At 40.8% G+C, this 25,681-nt stretch overlaps 1 protein-coding gene across 2 annotated transcripts in view; it reads right to left on the bottom strand.

Moving 5' to 3' along the window:
• The window catches only part of DDX56 (DEAD-box helicase 56), a 73,091-nt gene extending 48,366 nt beyond the window's left edge, over positions 1–24,725 (bottom strand). For both annotated transcript variants that reach the window (XM_033949598.1, XM_033949597.1), the window contains exons 1-7: positions 24,572–24,725; positions 23,009–23,170; positions 20,816–20,970; positions 18,679–18,849; positions 15,180–15,270; positions 13,344–13,585; positions 4,394–4,516 (exon numbers count right to left, since the gene is read on the bottom strand). In XM_033949598.1, coding sequence (XP_033805489.1) covers positions 4,394–4,516; positions 13,344–13,585; positions 15,180–15,270; positions 18,679–18,849; positions 20,816–20,970; positions 23,009–23,170; positions 24,572–24,631 — 1,004 coding nt within the window. In that variant the 5' untranslated portion in view covers positions 24,632–24,725. The remainder of the gene's footprint in view (positions 1–4,393; positions 4,517–13,343; positions 13,586–15,179; positions 15,271–18,678; positions 18,850–20,815; positions 20,971–23,008; positions 23,171–24,571) is intronic.
• Between the last annotated feature and the right edge of the window lie 956 nt (positions 24,726–25,681).

The raw sequence follows: 25,681 nt of genomic DNA, 5'->3' as shown, positions 1-25,681 counted from the left end.
CGTTGGGGACCTAACTCAGGGGCTTCAAGGTAAAATAACATTATTCGCCGATGACGCCAAACTATGTAATATAGTAAGTAATTGCAATTTGTCCGACAGTATGACGCAGGACCTGCTTTTGTTGGAACATTGATCCTCGACCTGGCAGCTGGGCTTCAACACTAAAAAATGTAAGGTCAATCACCATGGCAGCAAAAATCCGTGCAGAACTTACACCTTGAATGGTGAGACCTTAGCTACAACAGAACGAGATTTAGGAGTGATCATTAGTGAAGACATGAAAATTGCTAATCAGGTGGAGAAGGCTTCATCCAAGGCAAGGCAAATGTTGGGTTGTATCCGCAGATGTTTCGTCAGCTGGAAGCCCGAGGTCATAATGCCATTGTACAGAACCATGGTGAGACCTCATCTGGAATACTGTGTGCAATTCTGGAGGCCTCATTACCGTAAAGATGTGCTGAGAATCGAGTTGGTTCAACGGATGGCCACCAGGATGGACTCGGGGCTCAAGGAAGAGAGGCTGAATAAATTGCGGCTATAATCTCTTGAAGAACGAAGGGAGAGGGAAGACATGATTGAGACATTTAAATATATCACCGGTCGTATCGAGGTGGAAGATGATATCTTCTTTCTTAAAGGACCCTCGGCCACAAGAGGGCATCCGCTAAAACTCAGGGGTGACACCAGGAAGTATTTCTTCACCGAAAGAGTGGTTGATCATTGGAAGGAGCTTCCGGTGCAGGTGATCGAGGCCAGCGGCATTCCAGATTTTAAGAGTAAATGGGATGCCCATGTAGGATCTCTAAGAGGGTAGAGTTAAGGGGATGGGTCATTAGGAAGGGGATCTCTAGGAAGGTAGAATTAGGGGGGTGGGTCAGTAGAGTGGACAGACTTGATGGGCTATGGCTCTTTTCTGCAGTCATTTTCTATGTCTATGTTTTCTAAGTTATATCTGTACTAATGAGGAAATTGCTGAGAGTCCCAAGGTGGATTTCCTCTCCCCCCACCTCTGCTGTGGTATTGCTAAACAGAAGGTATCGGATGCTGTTTGCTGCTTCCTCCTACTTTTGCTAGCTGCAACTTTTCTGATGGCTGACATTATTCTAGTTCATTCAGCCCTGTCTCACTTTTTTCCCCCATGGACAGTATTGAAAACTAAAATAATGGGGTTGAAGCCAAGATGGCGTCAGGGATAGACGTGTGGTAAGAGGCTCCCCCTTTTTCGGCATCTTTTTTTCTTTGTGGCGATTTCCTTACCTGCCTCAAGCAGCGGAGAAATGCCGAACGTAGGGGGAAACAGAGGAGAGATCTCTTCAGTCACACGCCAGACAGCTATAACAGCTTTTGCTGTCCATTTTGGATCGGGCGAATCTGCTCTCCAAGGGGGGCAGACCTCGGAGTTAGACAGTGACTTTTCACTGAGCCCGCTTGGGCCTGTAATCCACCCCCTCCCCCCCATCGTCCCGGGATGATGTCAGGCAGTCCCGCGATTCAGCGGGAGGCGTCGGGGAGTGAGTCTCCGTCAGTTTCGAAGGTGCTGCCTTTGACCCCGGAGGTGGTTCGAGCTCTGCCGGGTTACCAGCAAATGGCAGGGGGAGGAGGAGGCATTCAGGGAGCGACAAATGCAGAAAATGGAGTTGTTACTTCAATTCGGCTTCTGAAACCCTGATTAAGCCAGAAGTGGTTGATATGGAGGCGTTGTGGGGAGCCATGGAGAGCCTTCATCAGGTATGCTCTCAATTTATTTCCTCAACTCAACAAACTGCAGTTCAAATTAAAAACTGTGAAGAAAAAATTCAACTACAATCAGGTAGACTGGATCAAGTAGAGAAAACAGTCTCTGAATTAAAAGTTGCATTTAATATTCAAATGAAAGACAAAAATTTACTAATCATGAAAACTGAAAATTTAGAAAATGTTAATAGAAATCTGAATCTGAGACTTCTTAATTTTCCTGTATCTAGAATACTATCTCCTAGAGAACTTTTTCATTCCTTTCTGATTTCAGTTTTAAAATTCTCAGAGACTAATATGCCTCCATTGCAAAAATTGTATTATCTTAACATATTGGAAGAGGAAAAAGATAAGTCAACTACACATCCTGGAGAATTGGATCTTACCGGGATGCTGGAATCTTCAGAGATTGAAATTTCAGCGAGAGCCACTTTGCTTGTGACCTTTGTTTTCTTGTAAGACAAAGAAGCTGTTCTTCGTCTTTAATACAGAACTGAAAATGTTGAATTTTACAATCACAAAATTGCAATTTTCCCTGATTTTTCAAAGTGGACGCAGACTAGATGCAAGAAATTTATGACATTTCGTCAGTCAGTTTTGGGTTTGGGAGCAACCTATCAGCTCAGATTTCTTTGTAAATGTTGTATTACTTATCAGGCAAATAAATATAACAACTGCAATTTTTTCTGGAAGGAAAGGCTGCCATTAAGGCTCCAGACCCCTCTGTAATTTCAACAACTCAGGCCTAAATGTAATTAACCAAAAGAACCCTGTATTTTTGAAGGACATGTGTTAATATGACCATGAATGATTTCCTAAACTCAACTCCCTTTGACTGTGTACGGCTTCATCCTCTTTAAATGTGGACTATGATCATTGTATCAGGAATAGGAGAACTTTTTACTCCTTAATGAAGTGTTTTGATAATAATTACTTTAAGTATATTTAATTTCTTTTATCAAAGTGTTTTTGTTCTTTGATGTGAAAACGAATAAATAAATAAATAAAAAAAGAAAACTAAAATAATTCTGATTTTTATTTCACTCAGAGAATAGTTAAGCTCTGGAACGCATTGCCAGAGGATGTGGTAAGAGTGGATAGCATAGCTGGTTTTAAGAAAGGTTTGGACAAGTTCCTGGAGGAAAAGTCCATAGTCTGTTATTGAGAAAGACATGGTGAAAGCCACTACTTACCCTGTATTGGTAGCATGGAATATTGCTACTCTTTGGGATCTGGCCAGGTAGTTGTGGCCTGGATTGGCCATCGTGAGAACGGGCTATTGGGCTTGATGGACCATTGGTCTGACCCAATAAGGCTATTCTTATGTTCTTATGAGTTTGTGGCTTCCAGATGATTTGTATATGGTTGTGCATTGTGTTTTTTATTTTATTTTATGGTTACCATTATGAATTAATAAGATATTGTGTGTACTTGAAAAATGAATGGAATAAATTGGGGACAGGGCTGGGGCTAGGGCGGGACTGAAAATTAGTAGATGTCCTGTTTTGAGGGAAAAAATAAATGGTCACGTTATCCATGAGGGAAGTGATCAAAACTATAAGTATTCACACTTCTGCAAGTCCAGTTCGTGGGAACAGACTGATCACCATACATACAAACTTCTGAGTGGATGTTAAAGAACGAGTATTTATCCTCTCTTACTGCAAAATCTGTAGAGAGATTAATTTATATATTCTTCAGCTCCTCCTCCTCTCACTCTGGGTTGTGCTAGATTTCCTCAGTCTCTATCAAAGCAGTGAATCAGCCCTAAAGTAGGTACAAAAGGAGAGAGGGAATGCGGGGAATCTCCCCAAGATAACACAAATCTGTTCTGCTCCAGAAAAACAAAATTAAAACATTTTGAAACTCATAACAAGGTGAAATGAAACTTGTGTGCAACCTGCATCTGCAAATATTTTGTCATGCCCTGAAGCAGTACCGTTGCATGCATTGTCAGCATTGGCGCTCTGCTGTTTCTGGTATTAGTTAAATTTGAACCAGGACTTCAAAGACAAGTGTTTAATAAATTATTTTTTCAAGATGGATAGCTGATTGATTAAAATATAAATTAATGAAAACAATATAATAGAAACATCTGGAAGTATATGAACCTATGAGGAAGCACCAGCGGCAAATAGCCCCACAAACTTATAGGGAAGGATCACATTACAGGTCATGGGCCTGATGGGCCGCCGCGGGTGCGGACTGCTGGGCACGATGGACCTCGGGTCTGACCCAGCGGAGGCAACTTCTTATGTACCTTGTGTATTTGTGGTGCCACTTCTGACAACTCAGGAAATACTATCTGAGTTATTGCTGGAAGTTACAACTATTAATTGCAAAGTTGTGGGAAGAATTTTGTTAAATAAATGGAATGATTTACATATTCTGGAGAATGCTGGTGAAGGTAAACAGCATTATCCCAGTCTTCAATGCAGAAAATATGGAACTGGTTTAGTTAAAGCAAGTTAAGATTACCTCCAATCAGTCTCCAGAAATGTGTCTGCAGCTGAGGCACAAAGTCTGCAGTGAAAGGACTAATGGCAGAGAAGGACTGAGTAGGCACCTAAGCAAGACCCCAAGCAGATACCCTTCTTCTTTGGCTGCAGAAGACAATGAAAACATAGTGTTTTAGGAGCATGTACATGCCATCTCTTACATTTCTCCTCTTCCCGCTTTTTTCATCTTCTTTCCACGTCCTATTGGCTTGGCCAGGATATGCTCATCAGTTGCAATGATGTAATCGTAGAAACCTTGGTTGAACTGGCCAATAATATGACACCTGGGGAAGAATCAGAGACAGTTATGAACCATGCGATGAGGTGGGAACAATGTTAATCAGGTTATTATGTTAATCAGGTTTTCTATTCTGCCTTTACCTATTCAGTTCAAGGTTGGATTACATTACAAGAGGTTTGATCAGTTACCCAGGAAGTTACAATGGACAGTTTGACACAGACATTCAATAGAATTTATAGTATAGGTAGATCAAGATCAGATCAGATCAGATCAATCAAACAATGCCAAAGCAGAAGCACAACACAACCTTCTTAGTAAGGGCAGCTACTCCTCATGCATCCAGATCATTAAAGCAATCTAACAGAAGCACAGAAGGGGTGTGTGTGCATCTGGAAACAATGCACACACACCCCTCCTACCACCAAGAGATGGACAAAACAAAAATTGTAACATAGTTATAACTTTCTCAGTAAACAACGTTACTGGGTCCTCCTTTCCTCTTTCAGATCCTTCTTGTAAGTAAGCAAAAATGTTAAGAAACAATCATAAATAAGAGGGCAATTCACTAAAGGGAGCCCACCAGGGTGCCAAGCGGTATTCTATAAGAGCACTTACATAGGTATGTACGCTGTAGAATACAGGAGCAAAGCACTTATGCATGAACACATAGCCAAGTTCACTTACACCATACCAATAGTGTTCGGATTCATAATGTACCACATTCACACATAACTTACAATACTCTGTAAGTTACCCAAGTATCTGGTACTATCCCTTTGATATCTTATGTGCTTGTCCTACTCTTTCTTGACTTCAGATGCAGTCTTCATCTCACTACCTCCAATGGGAAGCTGTTCCACACATCAACTTTCCATACAGAAGTATTTCCTTATATTACTCCTGAATCTATCCCCTTCATCATAAATCCTATGCCCCCTCATTCCAGAGCCTCTTTTCAAATGCAAGAGAACTACCTGTGTATTTATGATAGAGACATGTAAATACCTATGTAGCATAGGTTCCCTCTCTCACCTTTCTTCCAAAGTATACATATAGAGATCATTAAGCCTGTCTCCATATGCTTTATGATGAAGTCCATGGATCATTTTAGTAACTGCCCTCTGGATCAGCTTCATCCTCTTTATCTTTTGGAGATTTCACCATGAACTTACACAGAGGGACTATCACCTTCCTCTTCTTACTAGCCATTCAACTCCCTATGTACTCAAGTATCTTTCTGACTTTTGCCATTTCTTTTTCTAATCCAAGTTCTGCTTCTCTTTCATACACAGTATTACTTTACCACTCCCTTAGGATTTTGCTGCCCAAACTCAGTACATTTTTCAGCATTAAATCTTAGCTGCCAAATTCTAGACCAAATGTTACCCAAACTACCAGGGATGTCTACCTATCGCAGATTTTGGTATCATAGAAACATGATGGCAGATAAAGGCCACATGGCCAATCTAGTCTGCCCGTCCACAGTAACCATTATCTCTCTCTCTCTCCAAGAGATCCCACGTGCCTATCCCAGGCCCTCTTGAATTCAGACACAGTCTCTGTTTCAACCACCTCTTCCAGGAGACTGTTCCACGCAACTACCACACTTTCTGCAAAAAAGTACTTATTTTCTCAGATTACTCTGGTAAAAAAGTACGTATTTCCTCAGATTACTCCAAAGCCTATCACCTCTTAACTTCATATTATGCCCTCTCATTGCAGTTTCCTTTCAAATGAATGAGACTCGACTCATACGCATTTATCTTACGTAGGTATTTAAATGTCTCTTATCATATCTCCCCTCTCCCACCTTTCCTCCAAAGTATTCAGATTGAGATCTTTAAGTCTGTCCCCATATGCCTTATCACGAAGACCACACATCATTTTAGTAGCCTTCCTCTGGACAGACTCCATCCTTTTTATATCTTTTTGAAGATGTGGCCTCCAGAATTGTACAAACAAAAAGAGGCACTGGAGATGTCAAATTCAACCAAGTGGTTAGAGATCCTTTATTAGCACTTTGTATAAAGGATCTCTAACCACATGGTTGAATTTGACATCTCCAGTGCCTCTTTTTGTTTGGATTTTGTTTGCTTCAAGGCTTGGTACCTTCTTTTCCCTTTCCTCCAGAATTGTACACAATATTCTAAATAAGGCCTCTCCAGAGTCTTATACAGAGGCATCAATACCTCCTTTTTCCTACTGGCCATACCTCTCACTATGCAACCTAGCATCCTTCTAGCTTTCGGTGTCACCTTTTCAACCTGTTTGCCACCTTAAGATCATCACATACAATCACACCAAAGTCCTGCTCTTCAGTTGTGCACATAAGTTCTTCACCCCCTAAACTGTACCGTTCCCTTGGGTTTTTGCAGCCAAAATGCATGACCTTGCATTTCTTAGCATTAAATTTTAGCTGCAAAATTCAGACCATTATTCAAGCTTCACCAGGTCTTTGTTCATGTTATTCACACCATCCGGTGTGTCTACTCTATTGCAGATTTTGGTATCATCCACAAAGAGGAAAAATCTTACCCAACAACCCTTCAGCAATATCATTTATAAAAATGTTAAAAAGAACAAGCCCAAGAACAGAACCTTGAGATACACCACTGGTAACATCCCTTTCCTCAGAGCGATCTCCATTGATCACTATCCTCTGTCGCCTTTCACTCAACCAGTTCCTGACCCAGCCTGTCACCTTGGGACCCATCCCAAGGGTACTCAGTTTATTTATTAGACATCGGTGTGAAACACTGTCAAAGGCTTTGCTAAAATCTAAATACACCACATCTAGCACACATCCTCTATCTAATTCTCTGGTCACCCAGTCAAAGAAATTGATCAGATTTGTCTGGTGAATCCATGTTGCCTCCAGTCCTGTAATCCACAGGATTCCAGAAACTTGACCATTCTCTGTTTTAAAAGCATTTCCATTAATTTGCTTACCACAGAAGTCAGACTTACCAGCCTGTAATTCCCTACTTCTTCCTTATTTCCACTTCTGTGACCAACATCTGCCCTTCTCCAGTCTTCCGGTACCACTCCCAACTCTAGAGACTCGTTGAAAAGGTCAGTCAGCGGAGCTACCAGAACTTCCCTAAGTTCCTTCAGAAACCTCGGATGTACACCATCCAGCCCCATTGCTTTGTCTACCTTTATTTTAGATAGCTCCTCACAAATACAACCCATGGTCCAACCCATGCGGAGTTCCACAAGGATCACCTCTATCACCTACGCTCTTCAATCTCTTTATTTCCTCCCTTGGAGCCACTTTAGATAACTTAAAAGTTGCATCCTTCAGCTACGCAGACGACATCACCATACTCCTCCCCTTCGACCCATCAGAGCCCACCACTACAGAAAAACTGGAAATAACCCTAGATGCAGTGGAAAAATGGATGGTAGACCACAAACTGAAACTAAACTCAGATAAAACAAAATTCCTTCTGCTCGAAAAGGCCAAAACTCCAACCATTACAGAACTGAAAATTAAAAACACCAAATACCCAATACAGCCCGAACTCAAACTCCTAGGAGTAATGATAAACAGATGCTGCACAATGCAGTCCCAAATCAATAAAACATCCCAGAAAGCTTTTTTAATTATGAGAAATCTACGTAAAATAAGAAAATTCTTCGACCCAGCACAATTCAGGCTAATTGTCCAATCCCTAATCTTAGGTCTACTGGACTATTGCAATTCCCTCTATCTACCTTGTCCTGCCAACATGATAAAACAACTTCAGACTATACAAAACACTGCCCTCAGACTGATCTACTCCCTGAGAAAATATGATCATATTACAACTGCCTTCCTAGACTCTCACTGGCTACCTATGCAAGCATGAATTCAATTCAAATTCTACTATCTATTATTCAAAGCATTAAATGGCTCCGCCCCCCCTATCTAAACAACCGCCTAAACCAGATCTTCACCTCAAGACAAAGAAGAGCTCCGAAACCTTTTGCCTTCCCTCCACTCAAGGGCACTCAGTGCAAAAAGATGTTTGATAACCTTCTGGTGACACAAGCAGCAAAACTTAACCACTCCATCTCCAACCTGTTGACGGCAACGGGCGACTTCAAAACTTTTCGAAAAGAAATCAAAACTCTACTTTTCAAAAAATTTATCCAGATATCTTAACCCAACCCTTCCCCCTCCTCCTAGATAAATTCTCTCCCAAAACCTCTACTTAAATAAACTCTTCCTCCCCAAAACACCAACCAAGTATTCAGATCCCTGAAATATAACGTAATCTTATTTGTACTCTAACTGTAATCTATTTGTTATATCACACAGTAATGTACAGTCAATTTAATATCCAATTTGCAAGTTCTTCCGGAATTAATCCAGCTACCTCTCCTCCCTTGTAACCAAAAAAAAAAAAACAACCCCCAAAACTGTTGTAACTTCACTGGAAATGTCCAGTTAGCTCTTTTGTAATCCGCCTTGAACTGCAAGGTATAGGCGGAATAGAAGTCCCTAATGTAATGTAATGTAATGTAACCCTCTGAAAATCGATCAGGGTCTATTACTCCTCCATCCCTATTCACGTTTGTCTTTTGCGGTCCTGCTCCTGGCGCTTCAGCCATGAACACAGAACAGAAATATTTGTTAATCAATTCCGCCTTTATCAGCTTCTACATATTCTTTGAATCTCACAGTGCCACTTTTGCACTTCTTCCTATCACTAATATATCTTAAAAAAATGTCTTGTCACCTTGTTTTACCATGTCAGCTATTTTTTTCTTCCATTTGCATCTTTGCTTTCCTGACTACACGACCAGCCTCTCTTAACTTTTCCAGATATTTTTGCTTGTCTTCCTCTTTCTGCAATCTTTTGTAGTTTATGAAAGCTAACCTTTTATTCCTTACCTTCTCAGCTACTACTTTTGAGAACCTGCAAGGAGGCAAATCTTACCAGACAGCCCTTCCACAAAGTTGTTTAAAAAAAAAAGTTTAAAAATCTGGAGTAAGAATCAAAACTTGTAACACACCACTTGTAATGTCCCTTTCCTCAGAGAAAACGACATTTACCACTACCTTTTACTGCCGTCTAACCAAGTCAATCCTTTAAGTCATATATGTTTCTCTGTGTTTTATTTTTTGGACATTGCCGTTCTCTTCTGTTCCACCTCTCCTGCTTAATCGGGATACAAATCTTGAGCAATAAACCTTTATTTGCACTTCCTGTGGAATTTTTTTTCCTGTATTTTATATCCTCCTCCATATTTGATGAATGTTCCTAATTTGAAGTATGCTACCATTTTGTGATACCAGAACAAGAGTATTCTTGGCTGTTGCACCATCTTTATGGAATGCACTATTATTAATATTTAGATCTATTTCAAAACACTGCCATTTAGAAAACAATTAAAAACGTATCTGTTCCAGCTGGATTATACTGGTGACATTGAAAAATAACTTACGGAAAAAAATGCTTAAGCTGGGTTTTTTTAAAATCAATGAGAATTGATACTATTAAACTGAGATGTGATGTCAGTTCACCCTGTTGTATTTAATCTAGATACTGCTGAAATTTATGTTGTTTTATATTTTTAAATATTGTGCATGCAGCCTGCCTTGAGCAGTAGAAGGTGTGGGCTATAAATTTTTAATAAAAATAATAGTAGATATTCAGCCACCGGCTGTATGCAAAGTTAGATCTAGCCTCAGTCTCTGCATCTTTATCCCTGAAAGCCGAGGACTTAAACAGCTCAATAGATGATAAACTTTCTTCCTGGAACACAGCTATTTCTACACTCTTAGACCAAACTTGCTCCAGCTCATATATATACAATTCACCCCCCACCCCCCCCCAAAAAAAAGAACCTGGTATAATGTTGAGTTTGTCCTAATCAAAAAGCAAGGTTTAACGCGCGTAATAGCACGTGCTAATTTGCCCGCCGCGCTAGCCGCACCGCCTACTCTTGAGCAGGCGGTAGTTTTTCGGCTAGCATGGGGGTTAGCGCGTGCTAAAAAGGTGCGTGCGCTAAAGCCGCTAGCACGGCTTTGTAAAATGAGCCCTAAGTACCCTTGAACATAAATGGCAGAAAAATAAATCTACCGAACATTTACTTAAATTTAAGAATCAAGGAAATTATTACAAATTAAAAATTAATCAGGCAAAGAAAAAATACTATTCCACTCGTATCTCTAAAGCCAGAAATTCATCCACTCTTTTCTTAATCCTTAAATCATTGACCGGCAATAATCAAAAGCAAAAACCCAGTGCAGATCATACAATTTCTGCCCAAGCCCTATCAAATTACTTTAGAAAAAAGGTGGAAAAAATAAGAACTCACACAGACAAAATCGTCCCAAGTTCATATGTAAGAAGAAAAATCACCTAAACTGACAGTTTCAAAATGCTCCAAATTTAATATTCCCTCATTAAAAGACCTGAGCAGACTACTCCAAAGCATGAATTCTAAAAGTTCCTCTTCAGACTTGATTCCACCATCAACACTAAACGTCTATTCCCCGTACTTGGTCCTATCATTCACAAACTTATCACAAATAGCTTATCCACTGGCACCCTACCAAAACCTTGGAAGGAAGCGTTAATAAGACCCATTGTTAAAAACACCTTAACCCCAGTCGAAGATGAATCAAACTATTGTCCAATTGCCAATCTTCCATTCCTTGCAAAACTCACAGAAAAAGTAGTATTTGATCAGATCTCAGATTTTATTGGCAAAACAAACATACTCCATCTGAACCAAACTGGTTTTAGAGCACATCATTCAATGGAACATTCACTTACTGGTCTAACAACTACAATTTTGTACTATATGGATCATCACAAGTCTATTATATTAATATCTCTTGAACTATCCACAGCTTTCAACACAATAGACCAGGGGTGCCCATATTTTTTTTGGTTTGCAAGCTACTTTTAAAATGACCAAGTCAAAATGATCTACCAACAATAAAATTTTAAAAAACACAAAGCACACTAGGCAGAGAAAATGTTAATTATCATTTATATTCCAGTTATTTTTCAAAGAGATCAAGGCAGATGACTTTAAAATATGAAATGTTACCTCAGTAACAACTATACAAAAATAGATAAATATACCCCTCCCCTTTTACTAAAGCGCAATAACTTTTTTAGCGCAGGGAGCTGCGCTGAAAGCCCTGTGCTGTTTACGACACTCATAGGCTCCCTGCGCTAAAAAATGCTATTGCAGTTTAGTAAAAGGTGACCATAGTGCAAAAATATAGATAGCGGATATAAATTCGGACACATTTTGATCACTAAATTGAAAATAAAATCATTTTTCTTACCTTTGCTGTCTGGTGATTTCATGAGTCTCTGGTTGCACTTCCTTCTTCTGACTGTAAATCCAATATTTATTTATTTATTTCTGCCTCCTGCATGCTTCCTCTCCTCCAGACCTCATTCCATTCCCTAATCAACATCTCTCTCTGTCTCTCCATAATTCCAACTTTTTCTTCCTCTCTCCCTGCCCCCTCCCCTTTCTTTCTTTCTCCCTGCGCTCAAGCTCCTGCCCAAGTCAAGGAAGCGAGCAATTGCTGAGGGCCCGGAACCCTGAACTCCACAAATCTTCAGTAGGCTAGCAGTACAGGTTCCCAAAGGATACACCTGCCAGCTGCACACTGAAATGTCTGCTCCTCTTCAGGCAGACCCAGCTGATCAAGTTTATTTCATATTTGATGATAAAAATCGCTTTTTTCAAAGATTACAAAGCGATGTACAATAATTTTCAAATAAGGGGGACATACAATATAGGGATAGACAGACATGCACTTCATGGGGAAATCAGGGAAGAACTACAATTTGATATAAGAAAGAGAACAAATAAGGATAGAACTATAGGAATTATATTAGATCAGTGCTTGCCTACTTCAACTGGGAATGTCAACTCAGTTTAAGGGGCTCACTGATCAGTTAAAAGCGTCTCTATATAGGAAACTTTTTAGTTTTGATTTTAATTCCTCAAGGTTCTTTTCTTCTCTTATCTGAGAGGGTAATAAGCCATGCAAAAAAACTTGAAGGAACCAAAAACGGGACCACAAAACAATAAAGAAATAAATGGAGCAGATCAGACATACACCTTCATGCTCGCCTGCAGAAGGAGAAACTGAAAGGAGCAGCAGAAATCATGGAGAAGGAGGAGTTGAAAAGATGCGATTGACATCGTCTGTAGTATACTCATGAGCACAGATGGAGTATGCTATGATTCAACATACCATCCCTATTGCACTGGAAATAAGCTAATTTTGACTTAGGCACTAACCAGGAGTTTCAGCAGCACTATCAAGTCCCATTGAATATACCCTGCCAGCCCTGGACAACTAATTTAAAATGTCAGAAGCCATTTCTGGTCACTTAAATCACATTGCAGCAACAATCTTAGGCCAGGGGTCATGTAGCCCGAATCCCTTCAAAATCTTACAACCATGAACCTTGACTCTGACCATCTAGGTGTCATGCCCATGCAATTATCCCAGCTTTCCCTACCTGGAGCTGTGAATGATACCTTCACAGCATCCCCAGCTCCAGCCAAGCTGAGGAAGTGGAAGTTTCAACCCAGCAGCCAAGCCAAGACCACCAGGTGGAGTAAAGCATTTACTATCTAAACCTCTAGATCAGTTTTGATTCTGTTTGTCTTGATTGCATTAATACCACTTAAAATTACCCCCTCCAAAAACCCACACACACAAAAATACAAGCTCCGATTAAAAATAAAGCCATTTTCAGATTACAGCTTCCTATATTAAGAGACTACAAAAATGCCTTCACAATATTTCTGCTTCTAGTCACTTTAGTTGTGGTAAAGAATTGAAGGATGCTAAAAGGAATATGACAAGACATCTGTAAGGAAGACCTAGAACTCACCTGGAGTGTATCGGAAGCTCTGAGTTGAGCACGCAAGCTGGTATGCTGAACTGTTCTAAGAAGAGCTTAAGGCGATAACAGCGATCAATGGAGTTAACAAAAATGATGGTTTTGCCACGAACAAGGGAGAGTTTGAGCAGGGTATACAGGAGCAAGAACTTGTCTTCTTCCTCACATTTAATCTGGAACTGGGTGAGCTGAGAGCTATCTGGAAGCTGGGACTCCTGTAGCTTCAATGTAACCTGGACAAAGAGAGGAGATAGGTTAGATCTGCAAGATACCTGAAGAACGGGCATAGCAGGGAGGAATACAGAGGATAATTATCCCAGAAGAACAGGGAGGGAAAATAACTTCCTGAGGCCCTAGATTTAGGGGAAAGGTGCATGGAGCATACAAATGGTTGATGGCACATAAGAACTGCCATCTCCAGATCAGACCTTCGGTCCATCAAGTCCGGCGATCCGCACACGCAGAGGCCCAGCCAGGTGTACACCTGGTGTAATTTTAGTCACCCATATCCCTCTATGCCTCTCGTAAGGAGATGTGCATCTAGTTTGCTTTTAAATCCTAGAACGGTGGATTCCGCAATAACCTCCTCTGGGAGAGCATTCCAGGAGTCCACCACTCGTTGCGTGAAGCAGAACTTCCTGATATTTGTCCTGGACTTGTCCCCCCTTAGCTTCAGTCCATGTCCTCTTGTCCGTGTCACATTGGACATTGTAAATAATTTTTTTTCCTGCTCTTATTTTGAAAGTCTCGATCATATCTCCTCGTAGTCTCCTTTTCTCAAGGGAGAACAATCCCAGTCTCTTAAGTCGTTCCTCGTATTCCAAGTTCTCCATACCTTTTATTAACTTCGTTGCTCGTATCTGCACCCTCTCTAGCAGTTTTATATCCTTCTTTAGGTTGGGAGACCAATGTTGGACACAGTATTCCAAGTGTGGTCTGACCATTGCCCTATAAAGCAGCATTATAACTTTCTCCGATCTACTCGTGATTCCTTTCTTTATCATGCCTAACATTCTATTTGCTTTCTTTGCCGCTGCCGCACATTGTGCCGACGGTTTCAGGGTCCTATCTATCGGTATACCCAGGCCCTTTTCTTGTTCGCTCTTACCCAGAGTTGCACCCGACATCCTATACTCATGTTCCTTGTTCTTTCTGCCTAAATGCATTACTTTGCACTTTTCCACATTAAACTTCATCTGCCACATATGTTACAAGAACAAGCCCTTACAACATATCAAAACTGTTACATGGCACTTATATCAAGTAATATTACACAAGAAAACCCATACTATAAATCATGAATAACTGAAGTCTTCCCTCATATAAAGAAATGGAGGAAAGACCTCAGTGACCTATACAAAAAAAGAGGTACTCAGCCTCTACAGTAAAAATCATATCATGGGTCAGAAAAATTCCATTTCTAACTCTCCAAAAGGGTGATAAATAATGCAAAATCTTTGAAAATATACAACGATTAAATATGAACTCAGTGTAAACTTGAATTATGCAGTGTGTTTCATTAAGACAAAACATAAACAGATTAAAGTACTTAGCTTAATAATACAGAGATTGATGTGCAAAAGGAGTTTTTAGCAATTGGAGCAGCTGGAACAGCCTTGTAAGTGAACAACTCCTGATAAGGCCTGCTCTTTCACCAAGACTGCATTAGGGAAGTTCTAAGCAAATGGACTCAATTTCATCAGCATTGTGCCACAGCATCACTGATGAAGCTCTCTCTCTTCTCATGGGCCTGGAGGTGGGGAAAGTACCCTACAGGCTGCAATCTGCAGCTTTGCACAGGTATAAATACCTAAGGTGGACACTTACTGGGTTGTGCAATATCAGCTCCTTGAGCGCCTGGACATCTTCATTAAAGGTTGCTGACATCAGGAACGCTTGGTAAATCTTTGGAAACTGGCTGCAAAGGATAGAGAAGTCAAGAGTTTAGAGTACTTTCTGCCTCATCCCCACACAAAAAAGGTCCCATTTCATTATATATTTAGGGCTTATGATTCTAGGAGTTACTTTTCAAGCCAATTAAGTACAATACAATAAAAACTCCTGTATTCCTCTACTATCCTGAAAAAGTCCAATGAAGATCACACCAAAAAGAAACTAGAACTATATATAGGAAGTACAATAATACCATATACTGTATACTCAAATATAAACTGATCCAAATATAAACCAAGACAACATTTTTCCATAAAGAGGGGGTGTTAATTTGAGAAATGTTAATTTGAATATAAACCGAATGTTTATATTCAAGTACCACCCAGTGCCCCCTCCTCTGGCCTCTCCCTGGTTCCACCTTAAATCCAGGTGGTCCAGTGGTGTGTTGAGCCAAACCAGGATGGGAGTGATCCCTCCCTCCCCTGAGGTGAGGTGTTAGGTCCTGTCTCAGTTGTCAGCTGGCTGTAGAATCACCAAGCGTCCCCTCCTGCTGGAGAATCAATACGTGCCCCCTCCCTCCCTCAGAGATGCAGTGTAGGTCTCCCCGGTCCTACCTTAATCACTGCTGGGCAGGGTGAGTCAGGGAAGGAACGATCCTCTTACACTCCTGTCCGCACAGTTTTGCTGAAAAAATGACTGCCATAAGAACATAAGAATTGCCGCTGCTGGGTCAGACCAGTGGTCCATCGTGCTTAGCAGTCCGCTCACGCGGCGGCCCTTAGATCAAAGACCAGTGCCCTAACTGAGTCTAGCCTTACCTGTGGCAATTCGTGACACTGGCAGACATTTTTGTTTTGTGAGACTGTGCAGGTAGGAGCACAAGAGGATCGATCCTGCCCCAATTTGCCCCCACTGGATCACTATTGATTATCCACGGGGGAGGCCTACACTGCTTCTCTGAGGATGGGAGGGAAGACAAGACCCGACACCTCACCTGGGAGAGGGAGGGATTGCTCCCATGACTCCCATGATCGCTCCCACCACCAGCATTTAAGGTGGACCTGAATATAAACCGAGACCCCCATTTTTGGGTCATTTATTTGGCCCAAAAATCTCGGTTTATATTCGAGTGTAAACTGTAGTTATAAAACATCTCACAATTAAAAATTTCTGAAAAAGAAATGCCTTCAGGCTTTTTAAAAATCTTACGTAAAGTAATTATTTTCCCACCAAATAGATATAGGAGTTCCATCATTGTGCTACCTAGTATGAAAAAGGTGACCCAATGAAGCACCATTCTATATTTTATTTTGACATAGAAAATGATCAGATATTTTTGTGCAGTAGGTAGAATGCCAATTTACAACATGTTTACAATTATTACACAGTTTAAATAGAAAAATAAAGTACTTATAGGTCCATTTACAAAGGTGTGCTGCCAAGCTGCCCATTCTGTTCTTATGGGCAGCTCAGCAGCACACTTCTGCAAAAGTCCACTAGGATGATCCAAAAAAATCAAGTTCATGGGACATGACCTCCACAAATCTATTTTTGTTGTATGTCTGGCCACTGTTAATTGTGCCAAATTATAAGCCTTTTCGTGAACATTTAGAGGTCATTCAACAATTTTTAATTTAACACAAGTACAGAACTTATATTAATTTTCCATCTAAACCTGAATTGTGAGCAAATGCACATGAAAAGAAGTTAAGTCTACTGACTGAGCTGAACCCTTGACAAGGGGAACTCAAAGTACCAAAAGCCATCCAGAATTCACAAAGAAAAGTGAAGAGATCAAAAACACTCCTTCCAGCTCATGTGCAGAAGGAAAAACTGAAAGGGGCAGCAGAACCCTCTAGTGAAGGAGGAGAGATTCAAAAGATGGAGTGAATTCCTTCTGTATGTCTCGGGAGCATAGGGAAGTTACCCATCCATTCAGAATAACAAATCGATTGTACTAGAAAAGTCTATAATTTACTTATTCTTAAGGGTTAAAATCTTGTCACAAATAAAAATTTTGTTTTAAATTTCTGGCTGGTTTTTTTTAGGTTTAAAAAAGGTCACAAATACCTGAACTTGGAATCATAAGAACAAAAGAATAGTTAGCAAAAAATATATAACTAAACTTTTGTACAGCACTAAAATTATTATTCAATTATTCTAATAAGAGCTAACCATAAAAATAAGCCTTAGACAAAGGACTCTTTTTACTAAGGAGCGCTAGCAGTTTTAGTGCACGCTACAATGCTGCGTGCGCCTCCATAGAGTTTGCGTTAGTATTTTTCGTTTAGCGCATGCTAAAAACACTAGCGCACCTTAGTAGAAGGAGCCCCCAATCTCCTCCTGGGTCTCTTACAGTGGAAGATAAGTGCTAACATCCCTGCCTTCTGCTTTCCTAAGGCCAGCCCACCAAAGTGTGTCTTCTCCCTCCACAATCCCGCTTCAATAACATTATCTGGCCATGACAGCAGCAGCCAGATGATATTCTCGAATAATGGTTTCAGTTATAATCAAAACCAAAATCACAATGCAATAATAGCAAACTCAAACCGAAATTATGTAGCACACATGACTATGTTGTATGAACAGTTTTGAAAGCTTTCAGTTCATCATCAAGATGACCCTGTCTGAATATTTCCCATTCTCTTTAACATTACCTCATTATGTACAAAGCAAACAATAGTAGACTACTGGAAAAACACAGTACTAGATACAGATATTTGGCTCACCACAAAACAAGAGAAAGAAATTAAAGCAAATGCATAGTGATTATGGTGCCTGGCTTGTCTGGAATTCCAACCACTGGGTACAAGTCAATGTCCATAACCTTTTAGCCCTCTAAGGACTTGCTCCAATAACGTGGAGGAAATATTTTTTCACTCAGAGAATAAGTTAAGTTCTGGAATGCATTGCCAGAGATTGTGGTAAGAGCGGATAGCGTAGCTGGTTTTAAGAAAGGTTTGGACAATTTCCTGGAGGAAAAGTCCATAGTCTTGTTAATTAGAAAGACATGGGGGAAGCCACTGCTTGCCCTGGATCGGTAGCATGGAATGTTGCTACTTTTTGGGATTTTGCCAGGTACTAGTGACCTGGAATGGTCACTGTGAGAATGGGCTACTGGGCTTGATGAACCATTGGTCTGACCCAGTAAAGCTATTCTTATGTTCTGATTGGAAAATATACCTTCTTCAGATGTGACCCCTCAGTGTAACCTCAAAGTCAACTGCTTAGAACTGTCTACCCTCTCACTAAGTCTGATCATCATGCCTCTGTAACATGCGCAAACCTTTCTCTAGACTCTCACCATACCATAGGTTGACATAATGCATAGCCCTATTATATCTACTTCCACCTTCTCCTCCTCAAAAAGCATCTCAAGAAAACTCTTGAGTCCTAGTATGGAAATTTCTGAACTGAGTTAGAAGGCACTAACCAGAGTAGATTCTTCAAGTCATCCTCAAACCCAAATGAGAAAAGAAGGTCAGCTTCATCAATCACTAAGATCTCCAGTGAGTTCCGCAGGCTCAGATTGTGGTTCTTCAAGTGGATCTGAATACGGGAGGGCGTTCCTACCACAATATCTGGCTTCTCCATTAAAATTGGCCTTCAGAAAGAGAATCAATGAAGAGAGTAATAAGACAATAAGATTGTGAATAATATGGAATGACCAAATAGTAAAAAATTCTAGTGCATAATTTACATAAATTTTGTTAGGGCCTTTGCTTTATGTTACACAAAATACCATTTTACAATATATCAGCTGTAAAGAGTTAGTTCTGAAGTTCTGCAGCACCTGTAAACATGCTATGTAATAGCTGAGAAAGACCAAACCAGCCTATCCAGTAAGTACAATTGTAATTCCTCAAAAAAAACTTCCATACGTAGCTCATGACAAGCTGCTCACCTTTCCATGTTGTTATCTCAACATTCTGTTATCAATCCATAGCATGCCCACAATCTGTCAAAGTACTGGCCGCCAGCAGATCAAATGGAAGGCCTTTTCATCTTTTTGTGACTCTTACAAGCTCAACACTAAAACCAACATCCAGGTCCCCATCATTCCCAGACTGTATTTGATATTTAGGCTTATAAGTGAAAAATATTTATAGAAAAATGCGTGCTGTAATCCTACCTTAGGGGTAGGATTCACTGTAAACCTCCCCACAATATCTTCTATACCACAATTGTTGAATAACAAAGTCTTCAGGCCCTCAGAGGTGCCACCAGATGCTCAATAATATTTCATAGCAACTGGCTTTATGCCCCCTATCGTCATCGGGTCTCTTTGGTTTTTTTAAGTTTTTTTGTGCAATGCTAAATAATCCTATGATAATATTTTTTGTGTTTTTTCAATAAATAGTTAATAAAGTTTTAAACTTATCTTGGGTGGTTCAGCCAAGAGGGACAGAGTACTGCCAACATGTTTCACCCTGTTCGGGTTTCCTCAGGGCACAATCCCTCAAAACTGTATTACTCTACACGACATGGCCACCCGAATACACGTCGTGTAGAGTAATACAGTTTTGAGGGATTGTGCCCTGAGGAAACCCGAACAGGGTGAAACATGTTGGCAGTACTCTGTCCCTCTTGGCTGAACCACCCAAGATAAGTTTAAAACTTTATTAACTATTTATTGAAAAAACACAAAAAATATTATCATAGGATTATTTAGCATTGCACAAAAAAACTAAAAAAAACCAAAGAGACCCGATGGCGATAGGGGGCATAAAGCCAGTTGCTATGAAATATTATTGAGCATCTGGTGGCACCTCTGAGGGCCTGAAGACTTTGTTATTCAACAATTGTGGTATAGAAGATATTGTGGGGAGGTTTACAGTGAATCCTACCCCTAAGGTTGTTACAGACTGTATTTGAAACATGTTGGTTTCAGCAAGCACCTTGTCCTCCAAACCTAGCATTAAGTGTTAACAAAGGGTTCTAACCATCAAACTACTACTACTATTACTTATCACTTACATAGCGCTGAAAGGCGTATGCAGCACTGTACATTTTGACATTTACAGACGGTCCCTGCTCGGAAGAGCTTAGACTCTAACTTGGACAGACAGACATGACATATAGGGTTGGGGATGTAGAACTCAAGGTAAGAAGAGTTAGGAGTCAAAAGCACTCTCAAAGAGGTGGGCTTTTAAATGGGCCTTGAACAAACATCAATACTTTTATCTAACAGTGAGTACACTGAAGTTAGCCAGTGAGTGAAGTTTCAAGAATTTTTGATTAAGTTCTCATTCCTGGTCATATGCTTGGTGATCAAAAAAGTTACATGATAATGAACATAGTGTCTTAATGACACCAGTGTCACTCAATGGTTGCTAAATCAAAGCAATAATTCTCACATTGGCTGAGGGCACTGCTATCACCCCACTCAGCAGAATCTTAAGTACTAAGACACATATGCCACAGGCACAGTGAAACAAAAGCAATTTCACCCTACCGGAAATACATTATTTTCTTTGTCAATCAATCAGCAGTGCCATGATATGCATAAGATGTTCTTAAATAGTTGGAAGTAAATCTTTGCTTCCCCATTAACAGCTGCTCATGCTCACCTCTGAGCAGAAACATCAGCGAGACCAGAGACATCAGCAACACGCACATCTCGGGCACAATAGGCTGTCAACTGGCGAATCATCTGCCCAACTTGCTGCCCCAATTCCTTTGTGGGCACCAGGATCACCGCCCGCACTGCTTGCTCTGAAACAGACTGGAAGAGCGAGAAAAAACATGGCAAGTGAATAAAAATGTGACAGGAAATAGAAAATGAAAAAATGAAGCAAAGGCAGGAGAGAGAAGACAACACAACACAAGTAATGGTGCAAGCAATAGCACAGTGAAGGAGCAAGAAAAAGGGTGAGAAAAATGAAGGAAAGGGGACGAGAACCGAGCAGAGCAACACAAAGAAAGAAAAATAGTGGAATACAGTCAGTCTAAGAAAGTTCCTGAAATAATATTCAAGCTATAATGCATATCCGTATCTTCTGGAACACCATTTTCTAAACTTTCACAGCTTAAACAATTAGAATTCAGAACTGGAACTGATGCCGATCCAAGATGGCCGCTGCATCTCTGCTGCAGTGAGGACGCCGTCGAGAATTTCCTGCAACAATGCCGAAAAGACGGGGTAGGAATGTCAGAGGAGCCTCCCGGCGACCTTTAACTCCAGCGGTTACTATAGATGACTTTCTCCGACGCCTACAGCGGGAGCAGGAAGTGTCGGGTGCCAGCTCGCTAGGGACACCGCCGGAGAGTAGCGTGGTGGTGAGATCCCCTGGGCTCGATGTCACCCTTAGCCCCGACGTCAGGACGCCACCCCTTCAACCAACGCCGCAAGCAGCCAACTCTCCACGGGACTAGAATGCACCCGAGGAGGTAGCTTCTCTGTTTCCAGAGGCTAGCATGGAGGGCTCGCCGAACAGAACAACGCAGAGTGACATGCTCTCTCTGCAAGGACCTGCGACCGGGACAACAGAGGTTGGGGGAATACAAGACTTCACTGAGGTAAAGCTAACTTCAGAACAGTCAGACACTACACCATTACAACTTTTTTCCCCTACAAAACCTCCTAAAGTTACACTTGAAGCATTATGGGACTTGGTAGTGAATTTGGGGAATTCTTTAAATCCTCAAATAAAAAGTTTGGACAAGGAATTAAAAGAACAAAAAGAAGAAATAAAAGTGTTAAAACAGGATATATATCAATTAAAAACAGAGACACAAAATACAAGTAAGGAGTTAATATCTTTAAACAAAATCAAGATTTGCTGGTTAAAGATAATATAATACTCAGGAGGAAGTTGGAAGCTCAGAATAATGGCCGAGCTAACAATCTGAGATTTATAAATTTTCCAAAGATCTTGTCAACTTCTCCTAGAGAAATGGTGAAAAGGTATTTTATGGAAATATTGGAACTTCCTGAAAGCTCTTTACCTCCTCTTACAAGAGTGTACTATCTGCCTGCCAAGCCCCAATCCAAAGAAGAAGAAAAAATTGAGGAATCCCGGGACAGATCATTGGACATTTCCGTAATTTTGGAACAATCGGATAGAGAATTGGCTGTTCCAGCCACTCTCTTGTTGTCTGTGGCTTTGGCTCCAGACAAGGATTGGATATTAAAACTTTTCTTTAAAAATAGGTCCAAAGACTTCCTGGGACATCATATTCAGATTTTTCCTGATATCTCTAGAGAGACTCAAAAGAGAAGAAAAGAATTTCTACTTCTAAAACCCGGAGTGACTCTAATAGGGGGTATTTTCTTTTTGAGGTATCCATGTAAATGTGTAGTCAGATATTTATCTTTGAAGTATATTTTTACAGAGCCGTCTCATCTGATTAGTTTTCTCTCAGCGAAACATCTTAAGAAAGGAATAACAGCGCCCATGGAAGGTTAGCTCCCCGCACTGTAGTAAGACATGGATTTCCTCTTAATTTATTTGATTTATATATGTTCTACTCTTTAAATCTTGGATCCATTATATGGAGGACTAGTGAGTGATCAATTAGACCATTTATTACTTTATTTATCTATTTTTATTTTTAAATTGAATTATATATTATGGTATATCTTAATTTCAGAAATTTAGTTTATTATGTTGTTTGATCTCACTTTACTGTACAAGATGTATATGCTTGGTAATATTATAAAATTCTATAAATAAATAAATAATAATAATAAAAATAAAAGAATTCAGAACTGGCAAATCTGATTCAGTGAGGCAGGAGAGGCTATTACAATGCAAACCAACCGTTTTCACTTGGAGGAGATGCTGAATGATGGGAATAATGTAGGCAGCGGTCTTTCCAGAACCAGTCCTAGCTCGGGCCAATAGGTCCTTTCCTTCTAAGGCTAGTGGGATAGCTTTCTCCTGGATCAATGTGGGCCGAGCCCAACTCAGCTGAGCAATTGCCTGTGAGAAAGACAGCAAACACTTTGTTTAAATACCTTTCATAGACCACATTCCTGATCGGGCCATTCAAAGCAGTGAACAAAGTGAGTAAAAAATTAACTGAAGCAGCACTGGAAATAGAAACATAGAAAGATGACGGCAGATAAGGGCTACAGCCCATCAAGTCTGCCCACACTATTGACCCACCCTGTTCTCTGTTTCATCTTAATAAATTTATAACCTAACTTCAGGTGCCATTTTCATATCTACCTTTATAGAATATTGCCATATAGATAAGTGTACACTTATGCTAGTAAATGTCAACTATGTGCTCGGCACTATTCTATAATGTACACACATAACTTGCTTAGCTTGGAAATTCAAGTGCAGTGCTCACAAGGAAGAAGCATAGACAGGCCACAGACATATCTACACTTCCCCCTTCCCATTCGCGATTTCACATAATCGTGATTTTTTTTGAGGGGGAAAAAACAACAACCCATATTTTTGCCTTCCCCCCGGCATCCCGGCCTTACCTGGTGGTCTAGCGGATTTTCGGGGCAGGAGCGATCTTCCTACGCTCCTGCCCCGTGCAGATCGCCAATAAGAAATGGCTGTGGGGAGTTCCCGTAGTCTCTCGATGGCAAGGTGGGAGGATCAGCGGGGGTTTGGCTGAGCGGGGGTGGGGGGGGAATAGATGCTTGCACAAGGGTTCTGCTGCATGGAAGGGAGGGATAGAAGCTGTGCAAGGGTTCTGCCGCATGAGGGATGGGAGGGATAGAAAAATGCTGTACAAGGGTTCTGCTGCATGGGAGGGAGGGATAGAAAGATGCTGCAGAGGAAAGGTACAAGGTGAGAGGGGGAGGAAAGATACTGCAACATGTGGGGGAGAGAAAGGAAACAGGAAGAATTGGGGTGAAGGAGAGGAATGGAGAGCTGATCATTGTACATGAAAAAAAATAAGCCCTAGTGCGTTTTTGGAACCCAAAATTAATATAAGACACTGTCTTATTTTCGTGGAAACACGGTAGGCACCACTGTGCACTCGGTTTTCACAGGCTGTGCAGGGGGTTGAGGTGGAAAGAGAAAGAATTTCAAGATTCCATAACATATTAGTATCAGCTCGTGACCAGCCTTAGGATCCTCATTGGGCAAATTCCAGAGAGCCGCAGTCTACAGTCCCTGACAGAGGACTGTCGCTGGGTCAGAATAGAGAAGGGATACAAATAAATGGTCTCATGAACAGCCATATTTTAACGCTGTTCATGTGTGAGCCTTGCCCCACGCATTTTCCAGAAAGACAGCTTGTGATCACACGGCGTGCATATGCACGGAGCACCTTCAGCGTGAAAATAGAAGAGGACCGTACAGACAGCTCCCACTTATAGCGCACCACCCCTGTATATACCCGCTTCCCCCTACCTTTAGCAAACGGTCATCCAGCCCCAGCTCATGGAAACCCAGTCTCGCGGAGGCAGCCATTTTCACCGACGCCACTTACGCGTTGTATGACGGACGACTGAGCTCTACACGGAGTGAGACGGGACTGTCTGCTGCCCCCTATGTTTGGAGGACCGCCTAATAGCAGAGAGAGTCGCACCTTATCCTCTCTAGTCTAGTCTAAGACATTGTTTAGCTTTCTAAACCATACAGTGGAGTCCCCGACCTTGGGAGCAGTGTGTGCCGAAACTTGTAGGGGTACCAGATCTTTGTTTGAGATAAAGAGAATTATTTGACCGTCGAGCAGCAAAATCTCTTTTGCAGTTTTGTTAGCTGGCCATAACCTCAAGGCCCAGGTTTCAGTTAAGCATCACTGCCTGTAAGAAAGATCCTGACAGGCAATGCCCCCATCTAACAGTTAGCCATCCTACTCCAGTGTGCTTTCAACAAATATTACCCAAGAAATCTTTTCCACTTAAAATTCCCAGCATGCAACAATATAAAGAGCAAATTACCTTAGCCATCCAATATCACTTAGCAAAATGCTGGTACCCCTTACACTACAATTTTGTGACCACTATTCTAAGGTAAAGAAAACTTTTAAAAGTATTTCTATACCGAGACAGGAAACCAACCCTGAAGTAACTGAAATGGTAATTGTAAAAGCCCATTTCTAAATTGTCTAATACAACTCCTGGGACATAACAATGAACCAATGATGAAGTGCTTGAACTTAACTACCTCCTATGTATTTGTAACTGTGACCTAACTGTATTAATAATTGTACTAGCAACTCTGTTGAATGTCTGTGTCAAAACTGTCCATTGTAACTACAGGGCCAGCACTCTAACTGCTGAGCCACGACAGGAGTCCCTGTAGAGCAGTGGTCTCAAATTCAAACCCTTTGCAGGGCCACATTTTGGATTTGTAGGTACTTGGAGGGCTGCAGGAAAAATAGTTGTCTTATTAAAGAAATGACAACTTTGCATGAGGTAAAAGTCTTTATAGTTTATAAATCTTTCCTATAACATCTTTCCTTTTCCTTAACAAAAGATTATAACAGTTAGAATCTTTGGTTAATTCAAAAATTGC

Source organism: Geotrypetes seraphini, chromosome 6, assembly GCF_902459505.1.
Source record: "Geotrypetes seraphini chromosome 6, aGeoSer1.1, whole genome shotgun sequence".
Lineage (NCBI taxonomy): Eukaryota > Metazoa > Chordata > Amphibia > Gymnophiona > Dermophiidae > Geotrypetes > Geotrypetes seraphini.
The sequence above is the reverse complement of the archived record's forward strand: the minus strand, read 5'-3'. Positions and strand labels throughout refer to the sequence as shown.